The sequence below is a fragment of the Sinocyclocheilus grahami genome, unplaced genomic scaffold (genome assembly GCF_001515645.1).
Source record: "Sinocyclocheilus grahami isolate Dianchi unplaced genomic scaffold, SAMN03320097.WGS_v1.1 scaffold380.1, whole genome shotgun sequence".
NCBI classification, from domain to species: domain Eukaryota; kingdom Metazoa; phylum Chordata; class Actinopteri; order Cypriniformes; family Cyprinidae; genus Sinocyclocheilus; species Sinocyclocheilus grahami.
In genome coordinates, this window is record NW_015505559.1 from 400,893 (window position 1) to 413,768 (window position 12,876).

Below are 12,876 nucleotides of genomic sequence, written 5' to 3' on the forward strand. Positions count from 1 at the left end.
ATCTATCTATCTATCATCTGACTCTCTATCTGTCTATCTATCTATATATCTATCTATCTATCAATCAATCATCTGACTCTCTATCTATCTATCTATCTATCTATCTATCTATCTATCTATCTATCTATCGCAGATAGATAGTTCCCTCTTCTCTGATCGTTCAGCTCTAGTTTATCTTGTTTGACTACATTTATAAACAATAACTATCTTATGTGAATTGAAAAATATTTCTGTCATGACAACTCTCGGAGGGATTGGCATGGTAATGTACATTACAATGTTAATGTATTTAGTTTTGGCGGATTAGATTAGCTACGCTGCTGCTGCGGCAGAGCAAGTACCGAGACTTGCTACTGCCAATACATCCACACATGCTGCTGTGAGTATGTAAGAAATACTGCTGCTGCACATATAACATACATGAAATACCCCCATAGCATACATGAATCACCTCGTAGCAGATCTATACAGGTGGAGCTGGGGAAGGTGGAGGGTTTCTGAAGCAAGCTGCAATGTTACAGCAAGCACAAGACAGGTATTTGAATGTTGAGCAGCAAGCTCATTGGCTGCTAATACAGAAGTGAACCAATCAGCTGTGCTATGTGATGTTATGTCATATAATATATATGTTATGTCATATATATATATATATATATATATATATATATATCAAGAAATAAATGTGACAATCCTTCAGTATGCATTCATAAAAAGTGAGAGGGCAGAAATGTGTTTTCTTTACCTGGTAGTCCTTGATTAACTCCTCTGTCTTTTCACCAAGGTAGAGAATGAGGCCTCTGATCGCAGTTACTCTTTGGGACTCAGTGCTGTTGTCCTACAAATATATTAAATATGAGATTATCTTAAATGCAGAATAGAATGCTACAACATTAAACTAACTACTACAATGTTAAATGAAAGTACATGCCTCATTTACGATGCCATTTGAAACGAAAACAACTTTTTGTCTGGCCCATGAGCTAACTAAGTTAATTTAACTTTATCCCCCCATTCCTAATAATTCTATATAATGACTCTCCTCTGCAAAGGCAGATGACTTATATCTGACTGACACACTGTGATTTGCACTCATTATCCAGCTACCCTGTATACTTCTGTACATTTTTATACAGTAGGTTAGTTGTTGTTTTTTTGTATATATGTGTGTAATCCAAGGGCAAATGTGCATAATCAATTACCGTCCACTAAAAGTGCTGTTTTGTAAAGTAACATTTGAAGTCTTTTTATAAAAACAAACAAGCAAACAAAAAGTATATATATTCTTGGGACCTTATGTGAATTATTTTATCAAATTAGTTTGTGGAATAGAATAGCTCATGGCGACATGTGCATTAGAGCTACAATTAGCATCAAGCTACATAACACAATTTAAAAGATTAATATTACGCTTTTACTCAAAATTCACTTTAAACCACCATAGACTGTTTGTATTAACTTCTGATCGCGATCTAGTGTGGATTTTAGTCATGTTGTTGAAATATATGCTTAGCATTCATAATAAACATCCATTATTGATATGAAAATAGCTCCAATCACATGAAAATCACACAAACCATACTATCATAATCGTGTGCGTATTACCTCCTTATTGTTTGTTACGTGTGTACACCTAAGAAGATTGGCTGGGATTACGTAGATAAATTTTGTAAAGGAAAAAAATGCACAATGTCTTGTATTTTGAACAAATACAGAATAATTCACAACTAGATATATTCATGTAACGATACAAACTTAACATTTTATTGTTAATATAACAGATTTAATTACGTAACATTTACATCCACTCAGATAAATTTTTTTCAGTGTACCCAGATGGCTCCAAATATGAAGGCAAGTCGTTATCTATATTATCTCAAGTACATGTAAGCATATGTGATTTAGGTTCACATTTTTGTTAACATTAGTTAATGCTTTAGGTATCATGAACTGACAATGAGCAATGTACTTTACACAGAGTTGTTACCTTCAACTAAAACTATTAAAGGTATCATATGATGCGATTTCAATTTTTTCTTTCTCTTTGGAGTGTTACAAGCTCTTGGTGCATAAAGAAGACCTGTAAAGTTGCAAAGACTAAAGTCTCAAATCCAAAGAGATATTCTTTATAAAAGTTAAGAGTCAACCACACCTACCTAAAACGGCTCGTTCTAACACGCCCCCACATATCTACCTCACTATGTGGGAAGATTTGCATAACGCCGCACAAATGTTCACACAAAGAAAGAAGGCGCAACTTTTATTCTCGCTGTAGTATTGTTGTTGCTGTCGCCATGTCGTGAAGACGCTGTCTGTTTCGTTGTGAAAGCGAAACTACTTTGGTTGGCCTTCCAAAAGAGGACGATATCCGCTTCGTCATGCCTTAGAACTGATCCGTGCTGGTTGCTGAGGGAATACATCAACTTTGCGCTGTCGAACGCCGGATCGGCTTTCACCGTGGACGAAGAGGAGTCCAGCCCGGGGTCGTCACATGTGGTTGCCGCAAGCCCGCCGGACGCTCCTCACTCTAGCCCACCGTCTGTTTCGTTGTGAAAGGGAAACTACTTTGTTTGGCCTTCCAAAACAGGACACGAATCAGTGGTTAAGTTGTATTTACAACACTATTCCAGAACAGGTCAACCCAAATATTCAGATGTGTGCGTAATTATGTCCCCACTGGATGCAACAAATGCCTCGTTTATAATGGGTTTTAATGTTTTTGAATCATCGCTCCGGCCTGACAGGGCATCATCACAGTATAGTAGGGGCGTAACATTTCCGTCACACGCTTGAGGTATTCGGCCAATCACAACGCACTGGACAGCTGGCCAATCACAGCACACTTTTCAGACCGATGAGCTTTGTAAAAATCGATGCGTTTCAGAAAGGTGGGGCATAGAGGAGAAACAATAATGTACAGTATGTGGAAAATAATGTGTTTTTTTAACCTTAAACCGCATAAACACATTTCATTACACCAAATACACCAAATAATGTTCTTTTTAGCAGCATCATATGACCCCTTTAAAAACATCTTTGTTAATAGAATAGAACTGAAATAAAATAACATAACAGAATAGCTGAAATAAAATAAAATACTAATGTTAGTTGAAAACCTTTTGACAATTTTGAAATGCCTTGGCAGCTAACTGAAATAAGTACTAAGTAGAAATACTAAAATTACTGAAATAAAAAAAACTATTATTAAACAAAAATGTATAAAAATGGCAACAGCATATAACAAATTACTAAAAATTAAAATGAAAACATAAAAGTTAATTCAAAATATTAACAAAAACTATAACAGTATAAAAGTAATACTAATAACATTGCTTTTACAGTACTTATTAATCTATGTTAATGTCTACATATACTAATATAATGTTAACATTACATGAACTAACAATGAACAATAGTATATATTTATAAATTAATTAAAACATTCTCAAATTAATGTTCATTTTTTCATATCGACTTTTCACTAATTGTTATGCTGATAATATTATGTATACAAAATGTTATAATTTATAAAAAATATTGTATTCAAGTAGAAATAAACATTCAAAAGTTGGGTTGATGACCAGCGGCAGGGCCATGGTGTGTACACATACCCCAATGGAGACACATATGATGGAGAACGGCTGCACCATCAGAGGTAGTTGAGCTCCGGCTCATAATTTTCTTTCTCACTGATCTAATCTAGTCATCTATTACAGTGTTTCCCAACCTTTTTTTAGTCGCGGCACCCTTTGGAAATTTTAACAAACTTGTGGCACCCAACAAAATTTTGTCACAATATTTGAATTTCTAACTTCAATATGATAATTTGAAAAGTATAGATAGGCCTATTCGGTACAACAGGGAAGAACTGCAGAATATAATGTCATACTGATATTTTTAATATTATCAAAAAATTTTGTCCTTCAATGGTGGCAATCAGTAGGCTAATTTCTAATGAAGAGACCAATTTATATGACAGATTTTAATATAGGCTTTTGTACATATGTAAACATTATTTAATTACCATTATAACTAGCTATCTCACTAATTTTTGCTCACTCAGTGTTTTTTTTTATTTTACAGTGGGGTAATTTTGGTGCAGTAGCACAAGATTGATTTCAAACTTTGAATTGAATAAAAAATGACAAGTAAGCAGTCAGTAATAAAATAAGAACAAATAAAGAAATTAATAATGATAGCACAAATTAAAAATAACGACAGGCTTTCGAATTAAATAAATTGCATTTAAGTTTTTCAGGTAAGTCTAACAGTAGGGTTAAGATATTTAAAACATTTTTTTTTTTTTTACCAATTATCCAAATGTTTAGTCCTAGAAAGCTATTATTATCAGAATACGCGAGCATAACATAGCGGTTAGCAGATCAGTGAATGAGAGGGCAGCGTTACCAGAGTTGCTCATTTACCACACCATGTTACAGCACAGTAGGGCTATTGCAGACAGAAACAATACTGTACTACATCGATGTTACCTGTTGGCTCGATTTTTGTGTGGACTTTGCTGTTCAGATGAGCATGAACGGTATATGAGTGGAGCGACTGAGCGGAGCGCACACGCATATCGGGATAACACGCAGAGCGTCACACCACGTGAAAGTGAATCCTCATTTTCGGCAGCCGAAATTTCGGTGCATCTCTAATTATTGGCGACATCAGAAATGGATATTATATGATAGATGCTTTTTTTGAACATTTTAGCAATTTAAAAATATTAAAAAATTATTTTTTTACACGGCACCCCGGTTGGGAAACACTGGTCTATTATGTCTACTCTATGGATATTAGTTGCAACAGTATTCATAACATCTTCAGCTTAACTAAAAATGTATGGGAAAACATGCTTATTAAGAACCTGTCTCTCTGTTTCTCTTTTAGACATGGGCAGGGTACATACAGACATCACAACACAGGTTCTCAGTACATGGGCACATGGATCATGGGTAAAATGGAGTCAGCTGGGGAACTGATCCATCAGAACCACAGATATAGGGGCAACTTCGTCAATACTAATGTAAGTAATTCTCTACATTTATGGTTCTAAGCAGGTGGGTCATAGCAAATGGTTTGTAGATCAGTTCAAATCTGTTCAAAATTGAAATTGTTCTCTGTTAACTTCTCTCACACAGTGATCTCTTATTTCTTGTAATTGTTATTTTCTAGCCGTCTGGTCCAGGGAAGTATGTGTTTGACATTTGGCATGGAGAGTATCTCCAGATAGATCAGGTATGTCTCTTCATGACAAGATGTCTTTAAACTTCTTGAGAGTGTATTTCAAGTAGGCCTGTCGCAATAATCAATATATCGACTTATCGCGCAATATATGTTCATGACCTCAATCATTTTTGGTGACGCAATATATCAAAAATTGAAGTCACCATTTTTTGTACATTCCACTTGCGCCTGTGTCTTTTGCAGCTTCTCGTACATAATGTGGTGTAATCATGAGGTGTTAGTTCAAATTTAAAAAATGCTTCTACAAACAAAGTTTCATCTGCAGATATGGTCTTGTTTAGGGATCTGTGCCTTTGTGCATACGGACATCTGACTGCTAAGTAGGGATTGTGCTTCTCAGCAATACAGTGCACCCTTAATTTACAGAGAAAAGAAGGTCCGGGAGAAATCTGTAGATGGAAAAATGTCCATACAAGTTCTTTGTGCATTTTTCTTTTTTTCTACTTGTTACTTTGCACTTTTTGTTAGAAAATGTTTTTTTACTATTTATTCAGGTTTTTTAAGGTATCTAATATTTGGATGCTTAATTTGCATGATCTAAATATTCTTAAAAGTTAAAAGTTTGTTGTCATTTGGAAGTGTGTAGGCCTTCTTGCATTATTATGCTGTTACATTATGATTATGTCTTCAGTGGCATAAAATGGTCTTTAAAATGACAATAATATCGCTTATCGCAATTATTTCTGGGGCAATATATCGCACAACAAAAAGTTGTTATCGTGACAGGCCTAATTTCAGGTGGCATGGTCATATAAAACTGCAGGTACTATATACAAAATGTTCCTCTCCCTGTGTTCTCAGCAGTGTTTTGTCGGTATTTGGCTTGTTAAGAGAATTGGTTTAAATACCCTTGTGAAAAAGAAGTGCACTTAATTGTATGAAATGTGCACTTATAGTGTATTTCAAATCTTAATAGTATATTTAAAAATACATGCAGTAAATATTAATGAAATAAAAGGCAACTTAAGTGTTCTTAAAGAGAGCAGCTTTCATGACTATCATGTTTCTTAACACACTTTTAAAAATGGAAATTAAGTCAAATTAAAAGTTTTACTTTGAAAACACATTTTGAATCATGGTTTTAATTCACTTTAAAGTAGTACACTGATTTTTAAGAGTTGACTAACACATGTAAAGTACTTGATTATAATTTTAACTGTCATGAGTTATTCAATATTACATTTCATTTGAAGTAAATAGTTCTTTATGAATGGCCCATTGAATCATTAGGCTTGTTCGACTTGAAGCGGATCATCACCATCAGATCTGTGCAGCACCGCTTCAAATCCAACGCACCTATGGCCAATGGTTCAACGCACCAAATGGTTCACCCAATTCATTCAAAACGTGCATTAAGAAATGAAATGCCGCTGTGTGTTGCTCGGAGACTAACAGCTCTGCTTTGTCTTTATATTGTCGTTGGCAAAATTGAGCAAAACAGACAACATTGTGTCTAAAATAACACAATATTAACTTCTTACATACTGAACTGTTGTATAAGATCACTCGTGTGATATTGCACTTAGCCTATTGCTTGTGTGATATTGCTTAACTATATGATGTAAACATGAGACAAAAACTCAAACAGGGGCATTTTTGCCCCATATCTTGAATTTTAGGGACATTCTAACTATGTTCTCTAGGCTCCATCATGCAGTGAGTTGTTGCCCTGCCTCATATTTGTCATCAATCAGCTGTATGAGATGTGACCCTGGACCACAAAACCAGTCATAAGGGTCAATTTTTTCCGAAATTTAGATTTATACATAAGCTTTCCATTGATGCATGGTTTGTTAGGATAGGAGGACAATATTTGGCCGAGATGCAACTATTTGAAAATCTGTAATCTGAGGGTGCAAAAAAATAAAAATATTGAGAAAATCACCTTTAAATTCATCCAAATGAAGTTCTTAGCAATGCATATTACTAATCAAAAATTAAGTGTTAATATATTTACAGTAGGAAATTTACTAAATATCTTCATGGAACATGATCTTTACTTAATATACTAATGATATTTGACATAATACAAAATTTTGATATAATTTTGACCCATACAATGTGTTTAAGACTTAAGACTGGTTTTGTGGTCCAGGGTCACAAATGTCAGATCACCCCATAGGTCTAGGGCGGGGCAAGTGCGTTAAATGCGTTAATTTTAAAGTGTTATTTTTCACCGTAATTAATTAATATAATTAACACGTTAAATTACCAGCCCTAATTTAAATACATGACATTCAAGTATATTTTAGTTATCATAAATGCTTGTCAGTACATTCAGCAGCCCACCTGCAGAAGTAATTATGAAATGACATATAAAGATGTCCTTAAGTGGGTCAAAAAGTAATTTCATTTAATATGAATTTAAACTGTAATACAGTTTCATTGAATTGCAATTAACATGCAATTGTCTTGAAAACAAATATTCAGTTCACACTTATTTCTGTCATAAGTACTCCTTTTTAAAGGTGACATATCACGAAAATCTGACTTTTCCAGGTTTTAAGTGCTATAATCAGGTCCCTGGTGCATCTACCAACCAAGGAAACGTGAAAAAAATTTTGTAGCTAATGACTCATTTCCAAATCAAATTTCTTTCAAATTATTCATTTAAAAGAATAAATGTTTTTATCATACATTTTGGGGACAAATATTTTGAGCTCTGTTGTACCCTACCTAGAAGAATAAGCCTAACAAACTGATGCATAATGAATCTGTGTGAAGCCAAATCTTAATGGAATTTTTGGACTGCAGGACAAAGGAGATGCAGAAGATGCAGAAGACCACCTTGAAGTGGAAACCCAAGGCAGTCACTGGGCTTTCAGTTTGGACCAATGAGAAGGATTCTGCCACCTCGGGTACATCCATATTCAGTTTTGAATCTCAAACATACTGTAGACTGCCTTTACACTGTAGCGCTGCAGTGTGTGTCATTAAATAGCATTTGTAGTCCCCTTCTCTCTTCTCTTTTAGGGGCTTTTTGATGTTGCTGAAATATAATTACAAATATGTATATGTAAGAAAGGAGAAAAGCGCATCCTCGTTTAAAATATATAAATGAGTGATGAAGCGCATCAGTCATAAAACAATATGTATGTTCTGCTATTTGACCATTTTACACATTTTATCAATAAAAATATTTTCAAATACAGTAAGCTGAACTGAAGTACTGTGTCCGTTCAATGTAGATCAAGCCGTGGTGGAAGACTGAGAAAGACAAACCAAAAGATGATACAGAAGAGAGAGGACCGCCGGTTAATTATATCTGCATATATCTGACAGCCACTTCTCATGTTTAGCAATAATGGGATGATCGGATCCTGTATCAGCCTAAAAGAGTTTATTTTGCAATAGTAACCTTCTGACTGTACATTATCATGCTTATTACATGGCTTATAAATAAATACATGTACATGGTTTTTATTTGAGTTTGAATTATTTTATCATGTCATAAGAATGAGACATGAAACTTGCACAGCGATGTGGGAAATCGGTTGTTTGTGACAATAGTTATAACAGTTCAGCATCATTACTTAAGGAATAACTGACGACTGAATGCTGTGATTGACCAATCAGAATCAAGTATTAATTCAAGAGTAATTCACTAACAGAAAAATCTATTTACACATGATTCGGAGGCCCTTTTAACTGAAAAGTGTTGTAATTTTAAAAACAGCAGAGGGCGCAATGAACCAAACAAAACTGAGCTGTAACTGAAAGGTTCTTTGGGAAACCCAAAATGGATCTTCTATTGCATCACTACAAAATCACTACAAAACAACTGAAGAGAAAGTCTTATTTTATATTGTGTATTGCATTAAATGTGACCTGTACTGTAACAATCACTTTTAAAACATTCCCAATGTTTGAAAAGCACCTCATTTTACACATATTTCTACGCAGTTTTAATAATCGTACATCATATTCATCAAGGTCTATTATTTAGAAGCAGTTTTATGTCTGTGTCAGAGATACAGGCGTTAAATTCCATGTAATGTTTTGCTGAAAAATTTGAACAGTTTTGTATCTGGCCTGTCCACAGCAACTTTATCACTTATATGCAGTATGCAGTATACTTTCATCATTCATCAAAGTGATTGGAAATTGATTTCGGTTTAAGCATAATTTAAGCATATTTTTACCAGAACTGTCTTTACCATAATGCCTCAGGGCACACTTAATTTTTGTGTTAACGTTTTTTTATTAATTCCCATTATTTTCACTAGTGATTCTAATTAGATTGTAACTGCTTTCTTACAATGGGTTAATATAAAGCGTATTCAACATAACTGATATTTAGAAAATCTGACAGGTACACTTACAAGCAGCATCTTCAGTCACACATACAGTAAAAACAATGTGAGTCATCAAACATTTTTAATCTGAAATCTTAACCCAGTTTTATATCACCATCTTTTCATGTTTAAATACAGTAGGCTTGAAAAAGTACAGTAGGCTATATTTACATTTACATTTAGTCATTTTGCAGACTCTTTTATCCAAAGCGACTAGCGAAGTGCAAATGACTCGGTTAGCCTAATGCAGTACGCGTAGCAAGGTGTATATACACTGAACAAAATTATAAATGCAACACTTTTGTTTTTACCCCCATTTTTCATGAGCTGAACTCAAAGATCTAAGACTTTTTCTATGTACACAAAAGGCCTATTTCTCTCAAATATTGTTCACAAATCTGTCTAAATCTGTGTTAGTGAGCACTTCTCCTTTGCCGAGATAATCCATCCACCTCACAGGTGTGGCATGTCAAGATGCTGATTAGACAGCATGATTTTTGCACAGGTGTGCCTTAGGCTTTTTATAGGCCTTTTGTGTACATAGAAAAAGTCTTAGATCTTTGAGTTCAGCTCATGAAAAACGGGGCAAAAACAAAAGTGTTGTGTTTATAATTTTGTTCAGTGTATATACAGTATATATATATACTGTATATTATATACACACACACACACACACACACACACAGATACATACACAAAGAAAGACAAGTAGATAGAATAGAAAAAATTGAAAGCTACATCAAATCTAAAGCCTTTAAAACATAAAGAAAACAGAAATAACGGATATCTCACAGCTTTCTAACGTTATCCTTCAACAGAACAAGTTTGTCAAACTGTCACACCCAAATATTAATACTCCCTCTTCTGCCATAACATGACGAAACAACAAAACCAGCCAATGACATTCTTCTTATTTTTACTAGCTAGATGAATGTAAAATTACGAGGAAACACAATGTAGGGGTTGAGAACAGAAACATATCTGCGTAGGCCAGGATTTCAAAGCTTTGTCAACAATAATTCAAGAAGTTTCCTGAGCTCATTGTTGTCTCATATACAATAGCAGGTGCCGAGGGTGAGGGCAACGCTTGGGTCACCGCATGTGCTCTTTCAATGCCTTTGTGAATCACGTCACCCACACTTCTTCTGCCTAACAAGCGTCACCCACCATTGGTCAAACAGACGTCTAACTGTGACTGGGGGCGTGGTTTTAAACTGGCTTGACCAGATTTCCCAGGAGTCTGTGTTGTGTTCCTTTGATATACATAACTGACACCAGTGGAGAAGAGGGAGAACTCACACTAGCACATATTTGTGTTGCTGGAAGCTGAGAATATGCCAAGGACTTCCTGAACACTTCAACAGGTCTGGCTTAGAGCTTAAAACTTCATGGCCGAATCAAGTTTGCTAAAATTCTGGGCAGCTTAAAATGAAGCAATATTCACCCTTCCAGGGATTAAAAGGTAAGAGGTAATATTTTTTTCTACTCAGTTTAGTAGAGAGAAACCATGATATACTGATATCCAGGATTTAGATGTTTCAGAAATATTCAGTCTTCTCTAGATCAATGGAAGATAGCTACGGAATAGAGAAATGATCATAATCAGTGTTATCAAATAGAAAAAAATCATATTAAACAGTTGTTTTTTCTTAGTGTTGTAACTGATATATTAATTACACTGTAATTACATTAAATTATCACAAAAATGCAGTTTCACAGATGCAGATGCGCAGTTGAGCATATCATAGAAAGACTATGCAAATAAAATACAAAAGATATATAAACAAATATTACAGAGCATATTTACTGATACACAAATCTAAAATTTAATATTATTTATTAATAAAATAATACTTAAAAATGTATATACTGAAGTCAGTGGTTCCCAACCCTGGTCCTGGAGGCACCCCAATCCTTGGGAACCACTGACTTAATGTATAGGGCAAACTGAATGTAATGTGTAGAGTTTCATAATGACTTCTATTTCTAATTTGTGTGTGTATGTGTGTGTTTGTGTTGCTAAATGTACTGACAGCATTTATGGTAAACTAAAAAATACATTAAAGAAGGTTCTATTGAAACATGTCATGTACGGATGATGCAGTTGAAATTGAGTACATTTAAAATATACTAACTCTAAATGTATTATTTAATAACAAACTAGTTATAATTCCAATCAAAATCATTATAATCAAATCACACACTACAGTTGAAATTATAATCAAACACTTTGCAAGTTAGTCAACACATCACAATAAGTGTACTTCTTTAAATCACAACATATATCACAATATGATATTCATTACTGATTGTCAAAAAGGACCACCATTACAGTGGAGTGGAATCATATCATCATATCAACTTGTATATAACATAAAATGGTTTATATGGAAAGCAGAGAGACTCTAATAAAGGATTAAAGAGGCACCTAGTTACAATTTGATACGACCTAGTTTGATCTAAATTCAGTAAAGCAACACAAGCTGAAGGCTGGATTAGAGAGTGTTGTGCAATGCATTGGTAGGTGTGTGTGACTTCCTTAAATGTCCTGCAGAAAACAAAGGCCACTCTTATATTCATAAGCGTTATCCCTAAGGAGCTTGGGTGGGCTGTTCTCACACACGCATGCAACTGCAGTCTTTCCTGTTTGAAATCCCTCTAGTAACCGGATAGCTGGTGGTTTCTATTCTACTTTCCTCAGACAAGCTCTGTATACTCACCCCTTGGCGTTATGCTCACTTTCCAAAACCACAGTGCTGTAAAGCAAGCCAGTCAGTGAGCTATTTGGAAGCAGATTCCAGTGAATGTTAATATATCATGTTCAGTACAGTGTCAGAACGGACTTTATAAATTACAGTGATCATGATGAATGCGCAGCAATGAAATGTGTACTGGGAATGCAGCACAGGTTTTGAATACAAGCCTTGGTGTAATCCTTCTTTTGACACAAGAGCTGCAGCTAAAGGCATAATGCAGGGAAAAGCATCTGATAAAAATGCGGCAAATATAGTCTGTTTTCTGTAACTCGGTATCAGCTAGGATTTCTGTGATTTTTACTGGAAAAGCACACAATCACATATCCTTGTTATTATTGTTAACTAAAATTAAAACAATTAAAAAAGATTTTTTGCTAATGGAAATGAAGCTATAGAATAATATATGCATATTAAATAAAAAAACTTTAAAAGCTTAAATAATAAATAGAAATGTTGCCTTGGCAACTACCAAAATAAAACAAGTTTAAATTGGAGAACTAAAATAAATAAAAAATAAAGGTAAATAGAATATGTGTACAATACACACACACACACACACACACACACACACACACACA

General features: G+C 34.5%; 2 protein-coding genes and 1 long non-coding RNA gene across 4 annotated transcripts in view; 2 read left to right on the plus strand and 1 right to left on the minus strand.

Moving 5' to 3' along the window:
• LOC107549738 (ceroid-lipofuscinosis neuronal protein 5-like) overlaps positions 1 to 933 on the minus strand; it is a 10,738-nt gene extending 9,805 nt beyond the window's left edge. Inside the window, exons 1-2 of the mRNA XM_016230915.1 lie at positions 925 to 933; positions 743 to 835 (exon numbers count right to left, since the gene is read on the minus strand). Of these exons, the coding sequence (XP_016086401.1) occupies positions 743 to 835; positions 925 to 933 (102 nt within the window). The remainder of the gene's footprint in view (positions 1 to 742; positions 836 to 924) is intronic.
• A 2,635-nt stretch (positions 934 to 3,568) lies between these two features.
• LOC107549749 (uncharacterized) lies at positions 3,569 to 5,227 on the plus strand. Its single transcript, XR_001604595.1, has 3 exons — positions 3,569 to 3,652; positions 4,891 to 5,026; positions 5,176 to 5,227. It is a non-coding gene; the product is annotated as an uncharacterized lncRNA (long non-coding RNA).
• Positions 5,228 to 10,832: 5,605 nt separating this feature from the next.
• The window catches only part of stx19 (syntaxin 19), a 4,555-nt gene continuing 2,511 nt past the window's right edge, over positions 10,833 to 12,876 (plus strand). The window contains exon 1 of one of the 2 annotated variants that reach the window (XM_016230925.1): positions 10,833 to 11,011. The gene's annotated coding sequence lies outside the window, so the exon portion shown is untranslated. The remainder of the gene's footprint in view (positions 11,012 to 12,876) is intronic. The other variant, XM_016230926.1, reaches the window with a different exon arrangement.